This window comes from Lampetra planeri, chromosome 21 (assembly GCF_965212315.1).
Source record: "Lampetra planeri chromosome 21, kcLamPlan1.2.h2, whole genome shotgun sequence".
In the NCBI taxonomy this organism is placed as follows: domain Eukaryota; kingdom Metazoa; phylum Chordata; class Hyperoartia; order Petromyzontiformes; family Petromyzontidae; genus Lampetra; species Lampetra planeri.
The window spans coordinates 8,355,892-8,383,273 of NC_136127.1; the positions used below are offsets into that span (position 1 = coordinate 8,355,892).

The 27,382-nt window shown below is 41.6% G+C and overlaps 1 protein-coding gene across 3 annotated transcripts; it reads left to right on the forward strand.

The window, feature by feature from the left end:
- The first annotated feature begins 20 nt into the window (after positions 1 to 20).
- LOC144724636 (PTB domain-containing engulfment adapter protein 1-like) lies at positions 21 to 25,530 on the forward strand. Of its 3 annotated transcripts, none has more exons than XM_078603923.1 (12): positions 21 to 110; positions 3,332 to 3,400; positions 3,865 to 3,958; positions 9,580 to 9,641; positions 10,843 to 10,914; positions 13,310 to 13,408; positions 15,616 to 15,753; positions 16,655 to 16,771; positions 18,202 to 18,297; positions 20,790 to 20,853; positions 22,356 to 22,429; positions 24,479 to 25,530. In XM_078603923.1, the coding sequence occupies exons 3-12, from the start codon at positions 3,931 to 3,933 to the stop codon at positions 24,545 to 24,547; spliced, it is 819 nt and encodes a 272-aa protein (XP_078460049.1). In that variant the 5' UTR covers positions 21 to 110; positions 3,332 to 3,400; positions 3,865 to 3,930; the 3' UTR covers positions 24,548 to 25,530. The 3 variants fall into 3 exon arrangements, with proteins under 3 accessions (XP_078460049.1, XP_078460047.1, XP_078460046.1); XM_078603920.1 differs by lacking the exon at positions 24,479 to 25,530 and adding an exon at positions 564 to 649 and having other exon boundaries at positions 63 to 110; positions 22,356 to 23,940; XM_078603921.1 differs by lacking the exons at positions 18,202 to 18,297; positions 24,479 to 25,530 and having other exon boundaries at positions 22,356 to 23,943.
- Positions 25,531 to 27,382: the final 1,852 nt, after the last annotated feature.

Genomic DNA, 27,382 nt, shown 5'->3' on the forward strand with positions numbered 1-27,382 from the left:
ATAAACAATTTGGGGTGGGTATTAAACACACATTTTCTCTGAGCTTTCATGAGAATAACAGCTCTACTGTGGGTGCAAACGTCTCTAGAATTTTGGCAGCATTGCAAAAGGTAAAGTAAATAGTTTTTTCTCCGTGAAATGTAGCATATGCCATGTCTGTTTTCTGTCGTGTTTGCAAATGTTTCCAATACTCTAGAAACACATGAACTATTATTTCATAGAATTAACTGAAATTACATGTTGCAGTAAAGACTTTATATACATTTTTGTGCAACATCTGTTATTCATCTTTTCATACTATAAAATTAGGTTTCCAATAATGTACTTATTTAACCAGGAAAGCTAAACTGAGTCGTTTGACTCTCTTTCTGGAGGGTCCTGCTATATTTGGTTTGCAGTTTAAGATGTTTTCAGCCAATTAATGATGAGTGTTTTTATATATATTGGACGAAAACTGAGCACCTGGAGAAAACCCACACGCGTGAGGGGGCAACACTCTATCCCCATGCAAATGGTAACAGCGATTAGGCCACTTACTGTACTGCTTTCTCCTGGCGAGCTAGGGTATGGCACCTCCGATTGGCACGGTTGGCTACGTACGGTGCAAAAGAAGTTCAACATTCATACATACCTCGACGGCCTCGGAAAGGTAGTTGTGAAATATTTGTATTATCCACCAACCCTTGCTTCCTCCATAGTCTTGGAATATAGTCATCTGTAGCCACCACCATCCAGCATTCTAAACCATGTAGAATGTTTTTTTAAATGTTATGCAAAGGGAGCGCATTTTGGGAATAAGTTCTGTAAAATGATAATACAATTTCAATATGCAACAATTATACAAAACTTTTAAAAAATCACAATGCCTTCATTTAAAATAAATTATCTCCAATGTTTTCGTGGGTGGAATACATTTTCCAAGAGAATATGTATTTGCAATAATTAACACTTTGTACTTTAAATGTGTTAACTATTAGAGGAAAAACAAGGCATTATTCATAAAATACATACATAATTCATCAATCAAACACATACACTATCTTTTGCATATATTTAGCAACCCATTATCACTGAATATACATCCTAGGCACAATTAATATTAATAATATGCATTCCTCTTAGGATTATAAGTGTTGGTGGCAATTATTGGAAAAATATATTAAATGTATTATTTCATGGACCACAATCACCACCACAATACCATTCTAAATGAAAGTGAGGCTGATAATTACTTGAAATTTTTTTGTAAGCGAAACTCAGAATTAAAATAATAAACAGTAAATTGTATGCAGAATTGGCAAGTTTATCGAATAAACCATATGTAACATCTGAATGTGGATATAGTGAATAAGAAATAGATATATTTGCATGCTTTTGTTCCCATAATGTGATTCAAATTTTACAATCCATGTCATATTACGAGACTTACTGAAGTAACAATTTAAAATTCTCCCAGAGCTGGACATCCACGTTGTTTGAGAATGGCCTTTAGAAGCTGATGTCAAATAACGTCTGAGACCCCTTCAAGTGATCTTTTTAAAATAAAAATAAATCATTTCTGCATTGTCTATATGCAACGCCATTTCAAGATGCTGTACTAAAAATCGGGACGTGCTTGTCACGTAGAAATGTGTGTGGAAAAGAGTTCCCCTCCAGTGTGTGTGGATACATGCATTGCAATCTAATTTATTGTCGATTGAAAACGAATTTCTCAAGAACTGTGTTTTGTGTTTAGTTTGTTGTCCTTCCCCCGCACGGTTGGCTACGTACGGTGCCGAAGAAGTTCAACATAAATACATTCATTTAATGTAGTAGTTTTTTTTTACTTGCACTCACTTGTGATTTGAAAACCTCGTTTAACCACGGGCAGCTAAAAATCTGAATCAAGCCCAGGATCTCAGTGGACATCTGTGAAAAAGAACGCTATAGCTCATCGGATTCTTCCAGAATACATCAATATTCTGTTTTTATATGTTCTGAACATTGAGCCACCTGGCCACCGTGAACGTGTGATGTTTATCTCGGAAATTGTTTCCACCATTTCTATGACAGCATATAACGCCGCTTTATTAAACAACCGCCAACACCATACACCGTGCAAGTTGGTCATAACGTTATCAAACCAAAGCACAGTTTTCTGAGCAAAGTTAAGAAGTGATGGTGACTAATTATCTACTCGAGAGTCTGTGCTTTAATTTAACCGTACGTCGAACATAATTAATGGGGAACTCGCAACAGTCAATGAATACACGTGACGAGCCTTTCACCCATAACCATATCACCTCGAATGTGCTCGATCTCGCGGGATCTTGGAGGACTGAGCCTTCGTTGTACCGTGCTTTAATGGCCAATCTCTTAATTGTTTTCATTGCATGGGACAGGCGTCATAGGCTGCTGCGGGGTGACCAGCCGGGCAGCAGTCAATTGCTGTGGAGTTCACTTCCTGTGCTCTCACGTTCATGCCTCCTGCCCTTCATCAAGCCACGCTGATAAGCGCTGATAAGTGTGGCTTGGTGGAGGGTGGTCAACTAACCCCCCACGACCCCGCATGGGGTCGGGAGGCCTCCATCCAGCAGTGGATTGGCAAAAGGGGCTTCACGTACCCATGCATTTTCAACAGAGTACCATGCTGGGCCATACTGTGAGCTGTTCAATTGGTATTTTGAGTGAATAATTTATTGTGGCCGCTCAGAATTCAGTTTAGCTCGTGAAGAAGTATTATACTCTCCTGTTAAATGTATTTTTATTTTGAAGACGGAATCTGCATTCTGTATTGTATGACTGTCCCCTGCAGTACAATGCTAGCATTGCAGGACTTTCTACATTGCATTTCTTTAGGAATGTTAGAATTAATCAGCTTCTGTGGCTCTCCTGACTAAATTTCTTATATATACACACACACAATGTGTCATGTTTGTGTGCACGCATTTATTTGCGTTATGTTTTCTGCTTTATTTTCTAATAATTTTCTTTATCTGTAAACGGACTTCAATGAATTCATTCTTCAATTTCGCATCTACATTTCTTTTAAGTTTATTTTTATTTTCATGTCTGTTGTGACTTCAGACAATGTGCCCTCTACCCTTTGGTTCTTTCGGTAAAGTCACGTAGGTAGAAAAATAATAGATCACGACGTTTCGATCGCAACACAAGCAATCGTCATCAGGTGATGACGTTTCGATCGCAACACAAGCAATCGTCATCACTTGATGATTGCTTGTCGTGATCTATTATTTTTCAACCTACGTGACTTTACCGAAAGAACCAAAAAGTATGGATTCCTGCAGTCACGAAAGCTTCACTTGAAGAATGTGCCCTCTGTTTTTTCTAGCATTCCCTTCCATGCAGGTAATACGGTATCGCATACAAAATACGGACGTCTTGGAGACACGAAATTAAGGTCTGGTTTTGTTTCCTTCTTTAAAAAATATTATCAGCTACTGAATTAAGGGCCAAATCAAATGAAAAACATTACATTAAGGGAGGCAATTAGTCAGTAATCACCACTCATTCTGGATAATTACCTCCTATTCAACAACCCTGCTTTTTTTGCAGTCCACCCACACTCGGACAAAATATGTTGTGTTTTAAGTTCACTTGCCTTGACACTTTGTTAAGTGGCCCTCCTGCTGTATTTCTGCCTTATTTACACGGAATAATCCCATGCTGAGAGCACGCACGGCACACTGACATAAACAGGCTTCCTTGGGATGCGAGTAGCATCCCACAAATTACAATGAAAAGAGTGCGTGGGCTTGATGAGGCATTGGGTGTGTGGTGTGTGGTCAGCTGATTGACATTCAGTCCTTTTTATGAAATGACTCACTTAAAATAATAGTGAAATAATAGCCTTTTGTTCTGCAGGTGGGAGAGGCTACATTATCAAAGCAGACGAAAGAAGAGGATGCTTTGAAGAAAAAATATTCCACAATGAGTCACATTTACCAAGTGAATAAAGGTGCCATATTTGATGTTATCTATTTGTATTACGTGTTCATGTATTATTTACTCGTGAAGCGAAGTACGAACAATGCTATATCAAACCAATTCTTCCATTTACTTTCATTTCCCTAAACAAAATGAATTCGGTTATGCACGTTTTTTTTTTCTTCTGAAAGGGTTGTTTGCTTCTCATTATTTACTAATAGAGAGACTTTTGTACGCCAATTCCAAAAGGTTCACATGTAAACGTTGATCAAATGTCCCGGGCATTAACAGATCCCGGATCCAACCAAAGTGTTTACTTGCTTAAAACAAATGTTGCTGGATAATATTGAACTGAAGAACCAACAGTAGGCTGATATACTAAAACATGAAACGGTGTATTTGTATGTGGAGATACCTAAACGATTTATACATTTGTGCATTTACCCATAATGAGCCACAGCTGATGCATGAGTTTAGATATCTAGACACTCAATCGATGCATCTGTTATTTCTCTCTGCTCTGAAGGGTCAGATTGTCAGTCTCCTATACACTACAATATATGTGTGTCGCAAGGCAGTGTTTATGATGAATGTGGTGAGTTTAATTTCATTGTCATTTATTGAAAGATGATCCACGGCACGGGTGAGTTTGACAAACGCATTTAACATGGGCATTAAAAAACTAATTCTTCTTAATTGCATTCCAATTGTGCTTTCCATATCAAGGCATGAGAAGAGTTCCGTACGGAACTCTCAACACAGTGCATCAACCCTGTTCAAAAGTTTATTTTGTCAAGGGAGACCCGAGTCAAAATAATACACGATAACAGCAGACAGTGCAAAAAAATAATAATTTTCATCATTGTACACATCAAATGTCATGAAAATCAAACGGATTGGTCAAAATGCAGATGTAAACATCACAACAGCAAACGTCATAGCATAACACAGGTCCTCGTTAATGAAATTAACAATATCCTCGCCTCTGTTGAAATTATTTTAATAAGGATAATGACTGTTAACTGCATGAAACCGAACCAGCTGATTATGCTCTGTGAAATTATTTTATGAGAACTCGATGTTATCAAATAATGCTTTAAAAGCATCCCAACGGAAGACATTAATGGCATTTTTTTCTTTAAATGCGTATCTCAAACTCACGGAAATGGCATTATTGGTAAGGCTCACCAACCTTCCATGAGGCGCTATTCCAACGCAGACTGAGATGGCTTTTCTGAGAAATTCGAAAGAAAACAAAATTTCAGCAGCACAATCTAATTTTAGTCCTTCAATTTTTTGGCTTTCGCCCCACTTTTTATTTTATTTCTGCTAATAACACAATGTCATGTTTATTCTAAGGGTGCCTCAAGGGTAATGCTTTGAATGTCAGGCAGTCTGGAAGAGGAAGTGGGTGACATTTGCTCTCGACATCTATGGCCATCACCCTGCAGACACTGTCAAAATCTCCACCCTTCCTATCGACACTCAGCAAGCAACAAGGAGCAACAGTGGCTGATTATAGGAAGAACCCAGGACGGTCATTTCCATTTATAACAATTAAAAGTATGCATTTTCTCATATTTTATCCCAAGTGCGCTATTCGTGCCACGTTATTGGATACAGAATCAATTTATGAAATCTCATAAAGCAGTGCAACCCGTCATGGTAGAGAATTGTCCATGGAAGCAGATAGCACAGAGGCACCTCTGAAAGCCTTCAATTGACCTTTCCTCCGCGCAGTACAGAGCAGCACCTTCCCACACGCTCTGCAACTAAGATGGCTGTTAATCACGTGACAGTAAAATTGGCTTTTTTATTCAAAGAGATGGAATGGACAGTCAAATTAAGTGCAGTCAGATTTATTGTGGTGGGTTTTTCATGCAGTCATTGGGGACCAAGCTGATACGATAAACTCACACAATTAGAGAAGTCAGCTTTATCAAAGCAATGATTCAAACCCAGAATCAGCCTGGATTCAAACCCAGAATCACCCTGGATTCAAACCCAGAATCACGCTGGATTCAAACCCAGAATAAGCATGGATTAAAACCCAGAATTAGCCTGGATTCAAACCCAGAATCTGTCTGGATTAAAACCCAAAATCAGCCTGGATTCAAACCAAAAATCTGCCTGGATTCAAACAAAAAATCAGCCTGGATTCAAACCCAGAATCAGCCTGGATTCAAACCAAAAATCTGCCTGGATTCAAACCAAAAATCAGCATAGATTCAAACCAAAAATTAGCATAGATTCAAACCCAGAATCAGCCTGGATTCAAACAAAAAATCAGCCTGGATTCAAACCCAGAATCAGCATGGATTTAAACCTAGAATAAGCATGGATTCAAACAAAAAATCTGCCTGGATTCAAACAAAAAATCTGCCTGGATTCAAACCCAGAATCAGCCTGGATTCAAACCCAGAATCAGCCTGGATTCAAACCAAAAATCAGCCTGGATTCAAACCCAGCTAAGCGTTCTGACATCTTAATGCACCTGACCATCTCCATAATAAGTTAATAAATATTATAAATATTTGCCAATGCCAACAGGTCATTGGACAATTTTGGAATGCAGATGCAGTAACTGGTTTCGTGTGTGCTCATGTCATTCATTCTGAGGTGTGTAGCCTTAGAGTGCTTGCTCAGTTTTATAGATGTGAGGATTGTAATGTTGTGATAGAGAGATACAAAAAAGGACACGTTCATTACAGAACATACAGAGACGAAATTATGCAATTCAAAGCGTAAACAAGGGTAAGTGGAATTGGGCAGGACACGCCGCTGTCAGGGATGACGGCTGATTGTCAATGATAATGACGAGTGGCAGCCCAGGGTTGAAACGTCCACTGGGGAGATGTAGTGGCTTAAATCAGCACGGGTATAGGTGTTAGGTGGATTGTTGCATCACAGGTCATACGAGGTGGTGACAGGGGAAGGCCTTAATCCAACAGTACATTGACCGTGGCTGATGATTCTAGTCTACTCTTGAGCATGGCAGTATTTTCAGAAGCTAAATGCCAACATTGAAGACTGCTAGCGACGAGAGGGCTTCAGGAGAGAGTGGTGTCTGATTTTGCTTTTCCTGCTTCGTTTGAGTGCAGACGACAGTGGTTTTACTATATTGTGCATAGTTTGGGTTGCATGACCACAATCGCACGATAGCTTGTTTGAAAATTTCCAATAATCATTTAACGTGACAAGCCTTACTAATTGGCTGTGTCGGGTGGTGGTGGGTTTAACGACACATTTATATATTTACGCGATCTAACCCCCCAAAAACCTGCATTATTATGGATTGCTGTGTTTGTGAAGCGTGTTCCTCCCTTCTCCTTATCACATGACTATACGCATAGCTTTCATTGTGGCCATTATGAACTTCCTCCAACTGATCCTATTTGCTGCATATCATGCAGAATACTGTATGCAACATGTGCGAATCGGAATAAAACATTGATTCTATGCATGCGTAATTACCGATAAACGACCCCAAGCCAATATGCAGCCTAGCGGATATTTGAAAATAAACAAAGGTCTCCGATTGGTAGAACGAGGCCTCCACGGTGATTGGTCGGGAGGCAGACTTTTAAAGGGATTGAAAGAATAATGTTTTAATGAGATCAATCGTAAAACAGAGTATCCGTTAGAGGGGAATGACATGGATTGGCTAAGGAAAAAAAACAAGGAAAAGAAGGTTCGAGAAAGGGGGCTAAGGAATACAAAAGAGGAGAGAGCACGAGGATTGTGGACGTTTGGAGGAAGTTACAAACTCAAAGACAAAGCACGAAGCCGCGGGTCCCGTATTGTGGCCGTGTTCAAATAAAAAGTGGCTCTTAATATTTCGTCGTCAGAGTCGTTACACATGTATTGCGAGCTGGTCATCCAGAACAGATCATACAACCAGAACCGGCCCTAGACCTTTGGGGGCCCTAAGCAAAATTTGGTTGGAGGCCCCTTTGATGTATGATTTTTTTCACCCACGAGCTAGCAGTGACTCTAGGGGGCCCTCTGCTGGCCACGGGGCCCTTTGCAATTGCAAGGGTCGCTTAGTGGCTGGGCCGGCTCTGCATACAACATATACAATGTCCGATCCAAAAATACGAAGGAGACATCACAGCGATACAGTCCGTTACTCCTGGCGATTGTGAGCTTAAGAATCGATATGATTTGATGATTCGATGCATGCATCATTGTACCGCTGTATTATAAATCCTCTGGCTATGTTTTTGCACTTAAAATTTAAAGGGTTATTTAGTCACAGAATAAGTTTTGGCACATGAATAAAAATCGACCTAACCGTCTTTTATTTGAGGAAGAGTGGCCAATGTAGAAATATGTCTATGGGTGGTTTGTGTTCATCAAGGTTTAACAAGTTAGTAAATGCATTTTACAACGTTGCCAACATTTGTCAAATACTCTACATTTTTACGCGCAAAAATTACCCACCAACAAACTCTTATTTTAAGAAAAATGTTTTAAGTATAATTATTGCAACAACTCTTTGGATAAATGGCCAATTTAACTTTATTTACAGCCTAATGCACAAGCAAATAACTACCCAAAGTTTCTGTCAATTCTATACTTTTAAAAGAAAATTCTGCAAATGTTTGGGACTGTCATTTTACGTAATTCTAAGATTTAAAAAAGAGCATGTAATTTTGTGTTTTTTTTGCAGTTTGCTGTGCAATGTTTTTTTGCCCAGTCAGCAAAACAGTGAAATAAAAAATTAACCCGTAAAAACAAAGTTTTTAACTATAAATCCTTTATATGCGTGGCGGCTAGAGTCCTCTCGTCCTCTGGCTTGAGATGGCTGCCACCTATGGGTCAGATTATTGTCTGCCACCATTAAGCAATTGGTAATTAAATATTTAATTTATTTTCCCTAAAAAGTGTAATATTTAGCAAATATTGTTTCACGAAAATTAATTGTCACGCACAACGAGTATGTGTGGAAAATGTCAGCTCGATTGGATCACGGGAAGTGGGTTAAAAAACGACCGAAAGATTTGCACGGTCGTAAGCAAGCAAGCACGCAAGCACGCAAGCAAGCAAGCAAGTGAACTTAATATTAAGGATTTAAAAAGTATCAACCTCTCAAGCCCCTCTCCGATGCGTTTGCAGGTGTTACTGCGTGTTGTTCAGCACGATGTCCAACATTTCGTTCCACTTGTTGGGAGCTTCTTCAATTCCTGAATTCAGGTCCTGAAAAAGCTCCCAGAACGTGGAGCAAAACGTCGGAGATCATTGCAAAGATCGCGCGGTACAACCCGACATACATCGGAGAGCTGTAACATTGGAATTTGTTCAGTAATTCTATACCTTTTAAGGGTACTCACTAAATTCATAACAAATCCAGACGGTCTTCTTGGTTCTTTTGGTAAAGTCACGTAGAATGGAAATAATAAAGTAATAAAAATAAAACATAATAAAATAATTCTCACGACGTTTCGGCCACAACGCAAGCAGCCGTCCTCGGGTGAAGAACAGGTCTGTCGAGAAGACAGAGTCTGAATGAATAAATCGAAATCCAGACGGCTTTACAGCATGAGCCGTGAAAGATCAGGCACGCAGTAGCATTGTATAGCTGTCATTAGTTATCGAGTTTGCATGCCTGGCAATGGGTTTTGTGTTAATGGTTGCCACTTTGTGTCGCAGATAAACCATGGATTCACAGACCTGAGTTACTCACTGATGGATTCGTTTCGTACAATGTCAAGGTAGTTAAACATTTCCATCGACATATTACCTTGGTGAATTAATGTCAGGAATTCCATTATCGAAACACAAGTATAATACATTGGGTTTCGTGTATTTGTTTTGTTATACATGCCGATCACCAATGGTGCAACTGATGTTGGCCTTTTGGCATTCTCTAGTCTAACACTGGTTGAGACTAGGCCCTAATGAAAGCTGTCTCTGGTGTAGACCAATTAGAGCATGTTTTTGTTTGCATGTTCACCACAAGGACGCGTGGTCAATGCAGACATGACTCCTTGCAAGAAGGTTTCTGTTTGGTGTTTGAACATCTTAACACCTGTTTTATTTCCAGAAAGCATAATACCTATTCTTATTCCTTTATACTGGCAAGAAAGGCCCCATGTTGATGCCACTAATTTGACGGAGGGCTCTTCATGGGTATTGTCACACTTTGTTTCACCGGAAAATCCGATTCTCAAGAAACTTTCCACGAGGGTCTTGCGAAAAAAATGTTTTGCAGTAGGGGGGGGGGGGGCGACATTGCAGCCCGTAATCCCAATCTGAGTGAATTTGACAGTTTATTTAATCGTCAATTTATATTTCCTACTGCCAGATGTCAAGACGCTAAGCAGGGTTGAGCTGCTAAGCTACACGGATGGGTGATTGTTTGGGAATACCAGGTATTGTAGTAAACCTGGATTGTGGCGTGGCCAAAACATACCAACACAGCAATTGGGTTGAATCCATCTGTGGGGAATTTCGAATGTTATCTCCTCCCATGCATATTTTTGCTTTTCCACCTGTCAACTCTACTTTTTTTTTCCCACAAGCCAAACACTCACGAAAGGATTTGATCAAACATCGCAATGCAGGATGCTCCTGAAACATAGTCTCAAGACAGAGTGAGGCATCCCTTCATAAATCGAACACACTTCTATTCTTACATCTTCAAGTAGATACCCGCTTGTCGATGTTTATCGAATACCACAATTCATTGCTGCGATCTAGCAGTAATTTGAATATTAAGCTTTGTTGATAGCTTTGTGTTCTTCACCAATTTCATAGCTTTGGTCAACACAAAGCAACTTCACGACCTCATTAGAACAAAACCCATTGCAAAATCATCACCGTTAGCGAAACTCCGTCATCGCTAAATGCACAACAAGAAAGTACGACACGCGCCTCACTCATATTAACTGTCTTCCATTTGTTCTTCCACAGTTCCTTGGCTGTTATGAAGTGGAAGAGCCCACAGGTCTGCCAGCTGTTGAGGGTGCAGTAAGGAAACTGAAGGTACCCTTAAGTGGCCGTAAGCATTTCTGTAGCTGTTAAAAACAAGAGGGGGTGGTGGGGGGTAGCAGTGCACCATGAAGCCAGTCACTGAACAGGTCCCAACTCTCCCCCAACTCCCACCGCCATGAACCCACACTGAGCAGCATGAGCACATTCCTGCGGAGGGAGCTGGTAGGAACGTTGGGTTGCTCGGTCAATGGCCTGCAGGGTCAACGGCGGCGTGGTGCATTCCGCAAATATGGCCGACTGTGAGGGCGGGCACAAGCCGGCGTGAGTAGGTTAAACGTTGAGTTTTATAAGGGCACCACGGGATGACCAGCCCCTCCCCACCCAGCCACTCCCCACCCTCCCCTCTCCACCCAGCCCCACCCCTCCCATTTTTGGATGCACGACGGACGGACACAATAATCCCCTGTGGGCTGATGTAACCAGGAGGTTCCTACCAGTATAAAGTACATTCAAGCAACCCCATGCTCCACGCAGTTATCAGGAACCCACTGGAACAATGACTTTTGAATCATAAAAAAAATGTTGATACTCCGACTGATGCTCCTGCTGTTGTGGAGTGACTCATGCAGCCAGCTATGGCTGCAGAGTTTGGTAGTACATGTCGTTTACGTCGTTTATTGTAAAAATTCGGTCACAGTTCCTATGATCACTGTTTCATTGCTTTTATGGCTTTATTTTGGTGATTTTCGAAAAGTTTTTTGGTTTGGCCATGTTTGTTTGTTGTAGTACGGAGTTAGACTGATGGCCTTAATCTAAGTTGTCTTGTGGTTGTTGTTGTTTGACTTGAATCCCACTGGGATTTTTGCACACAGTGTTGGTGTACGGTGCTTTTTCTTAAATATTTTGCTGCGTTTTCTTGGATTTTCTGTTTGCACTTAGTCACATAGTCACTTTAAGATGTTTTCTTGTTCATGTTTTTTTTGTTTGTTGCGGTTGCACCCGATTCAAGAGCCGAATGGCTCACATGGCTATACCTAATAAATGAACTTGAACTTGATCTTGATCGGTGGTTTTTAACCTGGGGTGAACGCACCCCCTGGGGGTGCGAGATGCCCTTTCTGGGGATGCGAGACATGCCGGATTTTTTCAGAAAGACAAATTAAGTAACAGGCGCGTAAGTCCATCTAAATTTCGATTTAAAGTTTTCGTGACTGCAGGGATTCATCTTCTTGGTTCTTTCGGTAAAGTCACGTAGAAGGGAAATAATAAAATAATAAAAATAAAACATAATAAAATAATTCGCACGACGTTTCGGCCACAACGCAAGCAAATGTTGATATCATCTTCAGTGACTTTACCGAAAGAACCAAGAAGATGAATCCCTGCAGTCATGAAAGCTTTAAATCGAAATCAAATGTTGATACTCCAACTGCTTGCGTTGTGGCCAAAACGTCGTGAGAATTATTTTATAATTTTTATTTTTATTATTTTATTATTTCCCTTCTACGTGACTTTACCGAAAGAACCAAGAAGATCCATCTAAATTGTTTAATCAAACACTATGTATTTATTAACACTGTACATGTTTTAACGATTGAGAACCAAAGGGGTGTAAGGCTGCAGTAAAGTTTAAGAACCACTGCTCTAGATTGAAAACGAATTTCTTTAGAGCTGATTTTTGTGTTTAGTTTGTTGTCCTGCCCCCACACAGCTCCTATTAGTTGGCTACGTACGGTGTGAAAGTTCAACACGTAGAAGGGAAATAATAAAATAATATAAATATAAAACAATACAAATTCTCACGACGTTTCGACTGCAACACAAGCAATCATCATCAGGTGTGAAATCCACAGCAAAAAAATTTGAAAAAAGTGGCGCCACTTTTTTTCTAATTTTCAGCCACTTTTTCAAATTTTCTTGCTGTGGATTTCACACCTGATGATGATTGTTTGTGTTGCAGTCGAAACGTTGTGAGAATTTTTATTGTTTTAAATTTATAGTATTTTATTATTTCCCTTCTATGTGACTTTACCAAAAGAACCAAGCATATTAATCCCTGCAGTCACGAAAGCTTTAAATCAAAATTTATACATGACATGCATACATACGGCGGTGGTTTGACAATGGGCTGTACATTACAAGTCATTATTAAACACAAGTACAAATACAAAGATCCCCCTCATAGCCTTAACAGGCTGTTGAGGCAAGTGCTGTTAGCAAGCACATATGAAGGCTGACATGGCACGCGAGGAGGTGGGTGGCCAGCACCACGCCCAGCCACCTTTGTCTCCCCAGTGGCGATGTTTACACATAAGTATCACACTTGCGCACATGCCGGCTTTTCTTAACACAGAGGCGGTTGTTGTTTTCCCCCCCCCAAAACGTGTGAATATTCACGATATTATTGCTTGCGCGTTCGTGTGTGTCCAATTGCCTCTCCATTCAGTTCGCGAATCTCATCAAAAGGTCCGAGGGCCACAAATTACGGAAGGCGCTGCTCCAGATCTCGGTGGCAGGAGTGCGACTTCTGGACTGCAAAACGAAGGCATGGCATAGGGTCGTGAACAGTGGCGGCTCCTGCAAAATCTCTCAGGGGGGGCAAAAGTCTGGATGATTTATAAGGATAAGGTCCACCCATGCAAAGGATAAATTAACAGCTTAAGCATGTAAAGGCAACTTCACTTCTTTAATATTAATGAAAAATAAAGTGACTCTTACGATACATCTTGTTTGTTTCTATACTCACTATTAATACAATCCACTCAAGTACAAAATTAAAGTAGAATTATTGCTCTGGACGCTGCAGTTTCCTCACTTGTGCCAAACACTGATTAATAGAATTGGCCAAACCGCCCTTTTCACGACATCCCTGAAAACGTCTTGAGACTCAATAAGGCCTTCCGGAATAAGTAAAGGGCATCATTAATTTACGAGAACGGGTTATAATTAAACATATAAAAAGATGTCCTCTATTAATGTAATGAAATTATTAGAATGGTGAAAAGATTCCACTAGGTGGCGACAGATAATATTGTTGGATGCAACGTGCTTACGTATGATGACGTAAGCACGTTAGTGCGAGCCCTCCCGGAAGCCATAGAGAATGCATTGCAGTGCCCCCCGTTCGAAAAAAAACATCTTTGAATGTAAGTCTATGGGACCACTCGGGGCGATTCTCAGCCGGAGTGAAATCGCCCAAAAAGAGGCGGTACTCCACAGAACGTGACATGACGCTGATTGGACTATATCCAGAGGCACAGTGACGGCTAGCGTGACTCTGTGGTTGAATGACATTGGTGGTGCGTCGCCCAATCGCCCTAATGAAGAAACCGCCCCTAGTCGTGAGTCAGCTTCACCAGAGATGGAGTCGCTCTGGCACTGATAAATTGGCCCTGAAAGTTTCGTCAACCGCAGAATTAAAACAAATGATTGCGGTGATGAATAGATTTTCTTCAGCTTCAGCATGGCTTCCACAGCGGAGGCAATCTAGACTTGAGGCAAATTTATGTTCTGGGGAGAAAAGAGGGAAAAAACGATTTGTGGAAATTGTGCCAAAAGTCAAATGCGACTTTTCTAGATTTTTCAAAAGTGAGTAGCAAGAATACAAATTTCGATTTAAAGCTTTCGTGACTGCAGGGATTCATCTTCTTGGTTCTTTTCGGTAAAGTCCCTTCTACGTGACTTTACCGAAAGAACCAAGAAAAATACAAATGTAAAATGTCTCGTAATTTACAGTGATGCTACACTTTACTCTGCATTAAGAAGCGTGAATAGGTGCATGCTTGGAATTACATGTCTTCACATCTGCCTGCTCACCATACCTTTCTTCATTATTGACAACTTGCAGCTCAGCACACGTCAGATGCCTGCGCAGCGCGACTCACGACCTCCTCTTGCTACCAAGATCCAGGATGGTCATCGTGTCTATGCGCCGCTTCTCGGTGGCAGCCCCATCAGTCTAGAACGCCATCCCTCTGCACATTCGCAGCATCACCTCAATCGCCTCCTTCAAGAGAGACTTAAAAACTCACCTCTATAACCACGAGGTTCCGAGCGACTCTGAGCTTGGCTCCACGCCTCTGAGTTGCGGGCCGTTACGTCCGCAAATTTGCGCGCGCTATAAATTGCATTATTATTATTATTAATACTCATTAATTGGCTGAAAACATCCATATATTTATAGGACTGCAGCGCTTGGCCAATTATTGGTGCTGGCTCACTGTCTGGTCTGGCTGCCTTCAATATTGTCTGTGGATTCATCAGTGATAGTCAGATGCAATTTGCATGAACGGCGCTCCATGAAACGAAACATTATTATATCGTAATTATATTGAGAGACAAAAAAGTTGGGCCTGCACACGGCGCATCGTGGCTTAAAGGGATGATGGACGATGGTCAAGAATAATAACGGAGTGGTAAACAAGAATTTGAGCTTGTCCGAGACTACGTCAACCAAGGGCACGGAGTGATGAAATCAGCTGATATGCAAGTGCTGGGTGGATGTTTGCAATACAGGGTTCCGAGAGGTGGCAGCGGGATTGGCGATGCTTTCATCCAGCAGTAGATTGGCTCTGGCTGATGATCATAATTGAACAGAGACTAAATTGCTTAAAACGTCTTCAGATATGTTTGCTTTCTTTCATAAAAAAAAATCAACAGTAAAAAAAATCCACGCTTTATATATACCTACGCTCGGTGTACACTATGCTGAGTGCGGCCATGTGGTTGTTACGTGTGTGTTTGTCTTTTTAGGAAATTCTACATAGCTGCCCACTTGAACGAATTTCCTTCTGCGCACACCATGAGGCCGACCGTCACGTGTGCACTTTCATTTGCAAGAATGTACAATGGAAAAAGCACATGTGCTTCGCACTGGAGGGTGAAAAATGTGTACGTACTGGTCCACTTAGGCTCTATAAATACGCCACTTCTGCTTGAGCAGCCGTAACCCACAACTAATAGTATATTCACTCATGTGTACTTAACTGTGTGTGTGTATATAGTGTGGAGCGCAAGTGTAGCAGTTGGCGCCCTGTTCTACGAACCCGGCGACCCGAGTTTTATTCCTGCTCATGGCCAACATCAGTGACGATTATCTGAACCGGTCCTCAGCCTCAAATGAGTACCTGGTGCAGTGTGCAAACATCGCCAATAGGGAGACAAAAGCGGCTGGGCGTGGTGCTGGCCAACCACCCCCTCGTGTGCCGTGCCGGCCTTAATAGATGCACGCTAACAGCACTTGCCCCAACAGCCGAAGGCTATAGGGTGATCTTTGTCTTTATATATGTGCGATACTGGCGTACGTGGTGTAATTGTAAAGCGCACTGAATCCAGGCGTCATACTCGCAGTTGAAATAACAATGCAAGTTTCTTAAATCCTCGTTCCCATGTCCACAGTGGAACGACAGATCAATTATTGTTTACCATTGTTTACCATAGTATTAATGGTTCTTTCGGTAAAGTCACGTAAAATTGGAAATAATAAAATAATAAAATAAAACAATAAAATTATCACGAATTATTTTTTTCCGTCTACGTGACTTTACCGAAAGAACCAATAATATGAATCCCTGCGGTTACGAAAGCTTTAAATCGAAATTGTTTACCATGCTACGGCTCCACTGACTTGCAATAGTGCCGTCATCATTACTGCCATCATCACCACTCGAGGTCACGCTCGTGTCAAATAAGTTTCGTTCGTCCAAACAGGGGCCCATGTTTCATCTGCCCGTTTAAATAAAAGGACACCGGCTCTGATCGCGCTCATGTCTTTTTTTTTGGGAGGCCACAGGCAGAGAAGGTGACTCTGACGATCGGGCAGGCTTTCGACCTGGCTTATCTGAGCATCCTGAAGTCCCAAGGGCGTGACGTCGAGGCTCGGCAGCACTTGGCGACTTTGGTGAAACGGGTGAGATCCCAACTGCTGCTGCTGCTGCTCGTTCGCAGACAGCCTGCGTGGAAAATACGAAAGACAAAACAAGCGGTCGAAATGTCAAGCCGGGAGGGATCGATTTTATTGGACAATTGGGAAGCGAGTTTTCTTTTAGAGACGCCGCTATAGTCTACGCAGCACCGGGCACTTCACGGTAAACTTTGGAAATTGCTTCAAAACAAATCGGCTGAGGACACGTGTTGTAGAGTATAAGCTGGATATAAACATATAAGCACACCTTGTATATATATATAAACCAATTTTGGTATAAGAAACACATCCTTATGTTATACTGGTGCGAGGGAATGCGAAGAACAACCTCTAATACAAGCACACTACAGATATAAGCACAATATCCAGCTGATATCCAGCTTCAACTGTATCATAATGAAAGTAGTTGTAAATGTTTTGTTGCATTTCACTTTTCACCATTCTAATAATTTCATTACATTAATAGAGGACATCTTTTTATATGTTTAATTATAACCCGTTCTCGTAAATTAATGATGCCCTTTACTTATTCCGGAAGGCCTTATTGAGTCTCAAGACGTTTTCAGGGATGTCGTGAAAAGGGCGGTTTGGCCAATTCTATTAATCAGTGTTTGGCACAAGTGAGGAAACTGCAGCGTCCAGAGCAATAATTCTACTTTAATTTTGTACAGCGTCATTGTACGTAGCCAACCATGGCTATTCCGAGGTGTGGGGGAAGGACAAGCAGCCAAACTCAAAAAGCAGTTCTAAACAAATCAGTTTTCAATCTAGTCGATTTAAAAGTTTCATAGCTCCAGTGGTCTAATATTGCAAGCAAGAGCGTTCCAGACGGCCGAAAGAGCGCATCTGAAAGCGCCGCGTGATGCGGTGACCGTCTTCGTTTAATGGTGAGGTCAAAGGGTGACCGGAGTTTGCGTGATGGTTTATGCGCCTTGACAAGATCAGCAAAGGTATTGTGGTCCATGTGGAGCAAGCGCTTTGTGTGTAATGAGCATCCCATAATGCGGTACATTAATTATAACCCATGCAAATGAGGGGGTAATACTAAAAGCTCTGCACAAATTAATTTTTTTTTAAGTCTATGCCGTGTTTTTGAGCTGCACCTCGTGTTGTTCCGCAGGATGTCTGACGTTTCGCCCCACGTGCTAGGAGCTTCTTCAGGAACTGAACTGAAAAACACATGAGAGACCGACATAGTTCAACCGCAAAAACCTACACATATTCCATTGTTTATACTGCAATCTCCTGAGCTCGTTGCATCCCAAGCCTACAACGCCTGTAATTTTCAGCCAGTTTCACATCCGCATCCCTAACCAGGCTTAGCTACCGAGATCTAACACGATTTGGCACATTCAAGGTGATTAGTTTGTAGTTTTCCAATGCAATTGACATTTATTCGTTATGTGCCTCTTCAGATTTCTGGGCTGGAAATGGAAAATACGGATCTGAGAACTAAGTTGGAAGAGATAATGGAGAGAGTGAATGGTCCAGACAATGACTTCTCAATGAGTGTAAGTGACAGCATTTGAATAGCACAGCTGACTTCCATTTAGTCGCCTTAATTATGCAAAGTTTGATTCTTTATTTGACATTAAGTATCTTTCTCGCTCTCTCTCTCTCTTTATGAGTCGCGTTCCGTGGGGTGCTCACAGTTTGCCCTTTAAGTTGCACTAAGCGATTGTGGCAGTTTGCATCATCGTCACGACGCAGAACTTCCAATTTCAAGTAATGAAGGACTATTCATGCAATTGTAATAAATATATATACACATATATAGGCTGATTCTAAAGTCATTGCCTGGGTATAAAGTAGCGTGTCTTCACGACGAACACTGGTACAAATTCGGAATATGCTTTATTATGTTGGGTAGATCAACAATGTCACTTCCGAGTAGCACGATTGGCTACGTACGGTGCGAAAAAAGTTCAAACATACACGCGTACATTTCACTCTTCTTCACTTCAACTATTTATTGTAATTGCAAGGCCAAGCTGAGGATCCACGACCCATTAAACTTGAGAATCCGGTTTAATAACAGATGCCTAAACCTTTTACTCGGACTCAGGTTCTCAGCCGTGCTGGTTCATTGCTCCGAACCCCAAAACACATTGCCATTGATACCAAACAAAGAAGCCATACATTTTATAATATATTAAACATTTACACGGACAAAACATTTTTTTAAGTATGCACGATATAATATTTTACAACCCTTTGTCAATCCACTGCTGGATGACGGAACCTCTCACACTGCTGTATCAGTCACGGGGATCGTTTGTATTACTTCGCCACGCTGATTCGTGTGGGTCGTTGAAGTGCTTGGCTGAGGTCCGGTTGAAATATCACTCAGCGGTGATGGTCAGCCATTGCTGGGAATCCAACTCGGGTGGACAAGAGGCTCACGGCGCAGTACACACAGCCACTAGACGCCACCACTCCAACCCATGGGTTGTAGAGAAGAAACATAATCATCAGTTGTCAAATCAAATCGCTTACCCCGAAAAGCGACAATTCATCGAATGGGGGGGGGGGAGTGATATGTGACTCAAGTAAATATACAAATTTCACAGCCCTTTGTCAAGCCATTGCTGGGTCCGACTCGGTATAAATACAGGCGATTATGAATGCATATGTGCATACCTCCGCGCGTGAGGCTGCTGGTGATTGGGTTTCCAGAGGAAAGAGAGTATGGTTTCCTTAACGATTGTTATTTCCTCAAATATGTGTGACCTTTCTAGTCCTCCTAATAGCTCCCCCTTAGTAATGCACTGTATCACACCGGGGTATTCTGAACAGTTTTGGCATTTGCTGACTTGCTACCGTGCACAAGTGCTGGGAGATAGAAACTATTTTTTAACGTTTTTATGGTTCAAATTATGATGTTAAACCATCTTTCCGCCGTGGGATGCGTACTATATGTGCACGCTCGATCTACTAGGGCCTCCGCGTGTCGTGCGGATCGTGGGGTTTTATTTGACCATACTTCACCACTTACGGTCAGCGTGGATCGGTGGAGGGGTGGAGAGCACAGACGTCAACGCACAGTGTAGTACAACGAAGAATGTGGTCGCACCGCCCTCTGCCGTGCTCCCACGTAGGCGCACAGCAGCCTAAAACAACCTGGCGTGCGTGTTAGCCAACCCTTCCAATTGCCATGTCCAGGCTCGCGTCCTGCTGAGCTTCTAAAAGCTGATGAGGTATGTTGCATTCCAGGCCAACTGGTCATAAGCATGATATATACACGTGCGTAAAGTCTTCATGCATTGTACAATACAAGCACTACTACTACTACTTGTGTGTATTTCTGTGTTGTGGTCTTTCGCCAATCAACTTTTGTACGAGGCATTCCCCACGACACATCGGTCACAGGAGTTGTTTGGTCCATACTTCACGACACTGGTCAGGACAAGATAGATGGATATAACTCGCTAATGACATTTTATCCATGGCCAGGAGTTGAACTAAGGTCACCATGAACCGCAATTTTAATAAACGTTGAGTTTAGAAATTCCGTCGAAAATGTTTTTGTACACTTTAAAAACGTTTAGTTACGATAAAAAAATGTCTGAAGGGCGAACTTTTTCAGAGGTAAAGTTCGAATCAAGGAGCGTTCACGTCGACTGTGAACTCAAACTGCTAGTGACACCTTGTGGCCTGGATGAAAATTTGAATAATCATTGGCCATGCTGGATTCCTATTTTAATAGTTAATAAAAAATATCAAATTCATATTTTTTTTTATTATATTAAATAAAACTTATCCCAAGGTTAGAGCCACAAAAGTTAAACTTATAGAGCACGGTTGGCTACGTACGGTGTGAAAGAAGTTCAACATACATACAAGTGAAAAAGGCCATAAGGGAACTGTGTTTTGTCAGAGATACCACGAGGAATGAACTCTGGGTATATTGCTTGTACCTAACTGGGCAGCTTGGCATATTTTAAATTGCCAGTAAGTAATCTCATTGCTTATTTTTTACTTGGCCTTTGATTGTGTTGTTTAGGGTCCTGCCAGCATTCATCAAAACGTGAGCCACACACCACCATTGGCTTGGATGTGGATCGGAGGTGAGTGTCAGAGAAATAGCCCACGAGCCTTTGAATAGCCACTATGCACGATACAGCCCTCAAATGCGTTTTCGAGTTGTCCCGCCTATAATTCGACACGATGTCCGACGTTTCGCTCGATTTTCATGAGCGGCGGACATCACACCGAGCAACGCAGCGGCACACAATCTGAAACTCCATCAGAGAGCTTTGCAGCACGATCGCAAAAACAACATGCCATAGGATGTAATCTGATTCTAAATGGTCGAAAGGTCTTTCTCTACGATACCGCCAGGAGTTGATTTAGCCCCACACTCGATTGAGATCTCTGAGATCCACCGATCGTGCCTCCACCCCTACTCAGCGTAGCCGCGCTCCAGGCTTCGAACCCTGGGGTGACCACGTGACTTTTGTCCCCACGGCGCCATTGGAGGTCAGGGAACTTGCAGGTGACAGGAAACTTTTTAAATCCCGGCTGAAGATCTCACCAGCTGTTTAACCCCCCCCCCCTACCTCTCTCTCGTTCTCTATCTGGTCTGTTGAGTCTTTCTCTCCCGACTCTGAGATTATTGTTTATTGCGCTCCACTGCAGGGAGATTATGTTTGATTCACTGGCGAATGGATTCATACAATTTAAGTCTTTAGCATGAGACTGTAATATAGAACGTTCGGCTGACACTGCCTTATGAGTAAAACCAATCGACCCCTGTATTATCTAGGGCCCACGTTTCCAAGGTGAAAGCATAAAATTTTGTCATAGAGAATTTGTGCCTACTTTCAGATTTCTATCCCTTGCAGGTCATCATTCAAATGTACGTCCATAAGTCATAATTATTTGATTTGAAGCTTCCGTGACTGCAGGAATTACTCGTTGGTTCTTTCGGTAAAGTCACGTAGAAAGAAAATGTTATTATCATGATTTTATTTATTTTCTTTCTACGTCACTTTACCGAACCAAAGAGTCGCAATTATTTATTTGTTCAGTACGTTTAACGAGATTCAGTACCTTTGTTGAAAACTCACAAAGAAGCAAACATAGTTATTTAGCCTCTATACTTGTGGATAAAAAATGAAAAATAATTTGAACCTTTTGGTAATTCCATTACTGGAGGATGGTTTGCCCATACTATATGGTCTTGGGGATTGTTTGGTCATACTTCACCACGTTGGTCAGTGCGTGTTGTTGATGGGAGGTGCCCAAGACTGGTTCAGATATTACTCGTCACTGATGTAATCCCTGGTCGGTAATCGAACTCAGAGAGACGGGTTTCACAATGCAGTGTCCTAACCACTGTGGCATCACTCCACCACGTGACCTGTATTAAAATGTAGTCGTCAACCATCGCAGCCTTTGCAAAGACATATAATGCTACATCACCTGTGTCATTGAAGATTATCACATAGGTTAATTCAATATTTGAGGGTGTGTGGTTTGGAACTAAAATAGACGACTTTCAATTATGGAGAACAATGTAATCCATTTTATTGTATTTCTTTTCAACGCAATGATCTTTTTGGATCAGATTCAGCCGGGGCGATGAGTGATCAAGCAGAAGGGTTACCCACCAATACAGATGCAAGCTTTTTGGAAATGCAGGCAAGTGACAACCACTGATATCACAGCACAATGTATAATTCAGCACACATCTAGACTCCACATGACACATTTAATAATCATTAAATAGGAGCCTTTCGGCCAAGATAAACCGTGCAAATTTAACGGCAACCACAGACCTGTGCAGACCTTGACCATTCCATCACTGTGCATTTTACGCACATTTCACATCATTCGGCTTGCCAAGCTTTCCCATGTTTATTTTCAATTCCATACTTTTGGCAGAAAATGCAATTTATAGCTTCCCCATAAAATTGAATTAATTTCATCATCATCATCACAATGAGCCACAATCCAATGGGTGGAAGGCCTCCCACTGCTATCGTCATCTCTCATGGTCTCGTTATCCAAAAAATACATCTAGCTTCTGTGCACGAGCTGATTTCATTGCTCCATCTCCACGGTGAATGGGCCCCCTCTGGTGAATTCCCACCTTTGGCCACCACTTTGTCGTGAGTCTCGCCCGCCGGTTATTCTCGCTTCCATCGACTTCTGATCCCAGCGGGGCCCTCTCGGTCTCTTAGGTACCAATGCCAAGCAAGCAGCCTCTGCATAATTCTTTGTGCACGTTGCAGCTCTCTCTTTGCCAATTTCCATATTTCTTATGCAGATGTCATAGCAGGTAATAGACGCTGATTATGAACGCGAATAAAGAGGTAAATTAAAAACAAGTTTGGAGATGTTTTAAACAATGCAAATCGATGTTCCAGTATATTTAATGTCTTACATTGATTAAATTCTGTGTTATGGAGAAATTAAATTAGCATCTTCAGTTTACGAGGATATTCACTTGGAGGCATGAATCCAAGCCTATAAAACAACATCTACAACATTGTATCTACACTAATTTACAGCCCTTTGTCAATGCACTGCTAGATTAAGGTCTCCCCACGCTGTGTTAGACATGGTGATTTTTGACCGTACTTCCCCATGCTGGTGTGGCTTGGTGAAGCGGCGAGTGGGGCAAGGGGGGACAGAACTGCTTCCAGAGGTGTGGACTCGAGTCATGTGACTTGGACTCGAGTCAGACTCGAGTCATGAATTTGATGACTTGCGACTCGACTTGGACTTGCATAACAATGACTTTGTCCCACCTATGAGATGTGGACTCGAGTCATGTGACTTGGACTCGAGTCAGACTCGAGTCATGAATTTGATGACTTGCGACTCGACTTGGACTTGCATAACAATGACTTTGTCCCACCTCTGACTGCTTCAGACATGAACCCATGATAGTTGCACGGCTATGGCTGAGAATCGCGCTGAGGTTGGCGGATTCGTTGTGCTGCACTCACCATTTCGCTGCGCCAGATTACAGTCAGGTGGCACACATTGCACACGAAGTGCTTGCTACAAATGAACCACAATACTTTGATTATCTCGTCAAGGAGCATGAAGCATCACGCGAACTCCGGTCATACTCGCAACAGCTCGCCATCGTACTTTTAGGGTTTTTTCGGTAAAGTCACGTAGGTAAGAATTTAAAATTTATGCAAGTAAAATAAAAATAACATAAAAATCACGACGTTTCGGAGGCAACACCAGCTTCCGTCTTCATGTGGAACCGTCACAGCACGATTGCTTGATACAGCAATTGCTTGATACAGCAATCGTGCTGTGACGGTTCCACCTGAAGACGGAAGCTTGTGTTGCCTCCGAAACGTCGTGATTTTTTCTTTTTGTTATTTTACTTTTATTAATTTTAATTTTTTACCTATGTGACTTTACCGAAAAAACCTAAGAATATGAATCCTTGCAGTCACGAAAGCTTCAAATCTAGCTCGCCATCGAACAAAGACGGTCACTGTATCGTGTGCTTTTATATGCGCTTCTGTGGCCGTCTGGAACGCCCCTCCTTCCGCTATTAGGAAGCCACTGGAGCTATGCACTTTTAAATCATCTGGATTGAAAACTAATTTCTTTCGAATTGATTTGTTGTGTTTAGTTGGCTACGCACGGTGCGAAAGAAGTGCAACACACATGCATGCGACGCTCGTGAAATTGTTCCTCATGTCGATGTTATTTTTGTAGGGAGTCACGCACATTAAACAAGGAGTGGATGAAGCTCTGCTCTGTGACCTGCTGGACAGCCAATGCTAATCCTGTGCCTTTGCGTGTGATTAAAATGCTGCTAGTCGCTCACAGGATTGGCCATGAACTATCAGTCAGAGTGTAAACTTGCGCTATTAATCATCGTAGTGTTTGAGCATTTTCTGTTAGTTTTCACACTACTTTGACTCGTCTAATTTAATACACTTTCAGTAAGCGCAACACTTGTGTGATCGAACTTGCTGCCTACAATCTTGTAAGTTAATTTAGACTTTTATTCAGGAGCTACTCTAGAATTGTGGGGTGTGGTAGTGTAACAGTTGGGACACTGCACAATAAGCCCTGCGAACTTGATGAATTGTTCGATTGGAAATGGATTTTTTTCAATAAAATTGCGGTGAGTGTAGCGGCCCCTAGTGGCTGTATGGGTCACGTAAGCTCATTAGATACAACACACACACAAATCAATATACCTCGATTATTTTTAACACGATTGAATGGATTTATGGTGAACTTCAAACTCCACGTTTATGCATAGATGCATTCATCGTTAAACACCTATTATTTAGACGTATGTAATACTCTGCAAACAAACAAAACAGTTCCTCATGTTGAAATATTGTATAATATAGCACTCTACTAGTTAAATGAGATATCCCACAATTTGATAATTTTATGTTATTTGAACTGGATTAACTTACCATATTGTTTCAGTGCAGATAAAGACAATACTATCTCACGCAGCGTTTAATAACATGAAACACAGTTTCTGAGCACCCAGATAGACATGTAAAGTCCATTTACTATATCTGTACTTGAGTTATCTTATACGCACTTTATCATGGGTTATTAAACATCGGTATAATTTTGAAATCTGAGTACGGTATTAAAATTCTACATGCAGAATATAATCTCATGATCCATGCTTTAAAAAGATTGATAATGTGTTGGGGGATCTTAATTCAAATATTGCATTGTAGCATGCACCATAAATCATTGTGTGTTCGGTCAATAAACTGTTGATGTTCAAATAAGCCTTGATTTTGCGTAATTTTTTCCCATGTGAAAATCTTTCATACGAGTAAATGGCAACGTGAGAAAAATGAAATACTGTCGTAATGAGATGCATTATTAGAATCATTACGGTGCCCCAGGCAACTTTGGAAATTAAGCTATCCTGGTCTCACGAGTTCTCATGTGGTTAAACGAAATACACATGGAACTTGAAGAAATACAATCTACCCACCTCTCGATTCTATCAGCATGTGTTCATTAAGACGCAGCCTTGCAAATTTTAGCTTTCCCACGCCACTGCTGTCAGAGGGGCGGCCTTCACTCGAGGGAGGTTCGGAGAGTATCTGCATGTCCCATTTGGCCTACTCGTCTATCCGATTAGCACGGTTGGCTCCGTCGGGTGCGAAAGAAGTTCAATAAACGTATGTCTTCGCAATCTAATCCACCGCACGCATCCTGCTGATCGTCTCACTGCAATGCACCTATTTACACGGCAGTCTATTGCAGTACAGCACCGTGCACACTCTGAACAAGACAAAGGTGCAGCCCTGCAAGTAACCTCCTGCTACATTGACGAGAGGCGAGGTGACTGAAGAAACGCGCCCGTTGTTACAACTGCAGCACCGGGTGATCGAATCGAACGGACACGAACTCAGGATTGCACCAGAGCAGCATATCACAAAGCGCGTCTTGTCGATAAAAAAAAACAACTCCCATTTAGACAACTGCTTGGCCAATGATGTGTCGTCAAAATAAAAATAAATGCTGTACTTTGTTGCATTTCGTCACATTGCCGAGGAAGCATAATTGTGTTTACTAACTGTTCATTGGCTATCAACGGGCAGTTCCATTTCATAACGCATCCTGCAGTTACTTTTATGTAGTCTTGGCAAATGTGCTCTATTTCGTCCGATGAATTTTGTGCAGACAGGAAAATTACCTTTTTAGACAACTTCAACAATGAAGAGTTCCGATTAACTGCTCGCCACGACTGCGTTTTGCAAATTCCCCAAGGATATTGTGAATTTCACGAATCACAGAATTCATTCCTAATAATAATGAAGTGAAATCGACAAGAATTGCAGCTACACGTCAACAAGCAAGCCAACTTGAACTGGAATACTCATGCAGCAATAACTCCAACAGTACAATACAGTACTGTACTCTAAGCGAAGATAAAAGGCGCAGCCCTGCAATTGCCTTCTCACACCACTGCTGGCGGAAGGGTCCTCCACTAGAGAGAGCTCTCGAGAGGGGATTTTGGCCTACTCTTCTACGCCGGTCAGACTGCATCAGAAGAGGTGGAAGTGCCCACACTGTGTCTGCCGTTTGACTGGTGTACCGATTTACACTGATGAGTGGACATAGCGAAAGAAGCGGACGGGTGATTAATTGAAATTAAACGTTTATTTTAACCACCACACTATTTGGTTTTTTCGGTAAAGTCACGTAGGTAAAACATTTAGGTAAAATTAAATCACGACGTTTCGGAGGCAACACAAGCTTCCGTCTTTCGGTGAAACCGTCACAGAAAAATTACTGTATCAAGTGAAGAGAGCTCTAATTTTTTACCTACGTGACTTTACCGAAAAAACTAAAGAGTATGAAACCTTGCAGTCACGAAAACTTCAAATCTCGAATTTAACCACCACATCTGGAGATCGAATCGAACTGGCATCCCTTGGATTATCCAAGTCAATTTCTGCAAATGATTGCATCGCACCATCACCCCAAATATTTAGTAATACTGTATTTTACAGGATTTATTATGAATGATTTTACTTCTAGATTTTAAAAAATGTTGGGTAGTGCCACTTGCTGAATGGTGAAAAAAAAAACCCCACCCGAGACACGTCATCGCGGGTGGTGTGG

Bases quoted from the DNA above. Each gene is read 5' to 3' on its own strand.
- LOC144724636 (XM_078603923.1), top strand. From the start codon at position 3,931: ATGAGTCACATTTACCAAGTGAATAAAG. The intron at 13,409-15,615 runs GCATGGCATAGG...TTGTCTTTTTAG, and splicing joins TTCTGGACTGCAAAACGAAG to GAAATTCTACATAGCTGCCC. The intron at 16,772-18,201 runs GTGAGATCCCAA...GTGCCTCTTCAG, and splicing joins TGGCGACTTTGGTGAAACGG to ATTTCTGGGCTGGAAATGGA.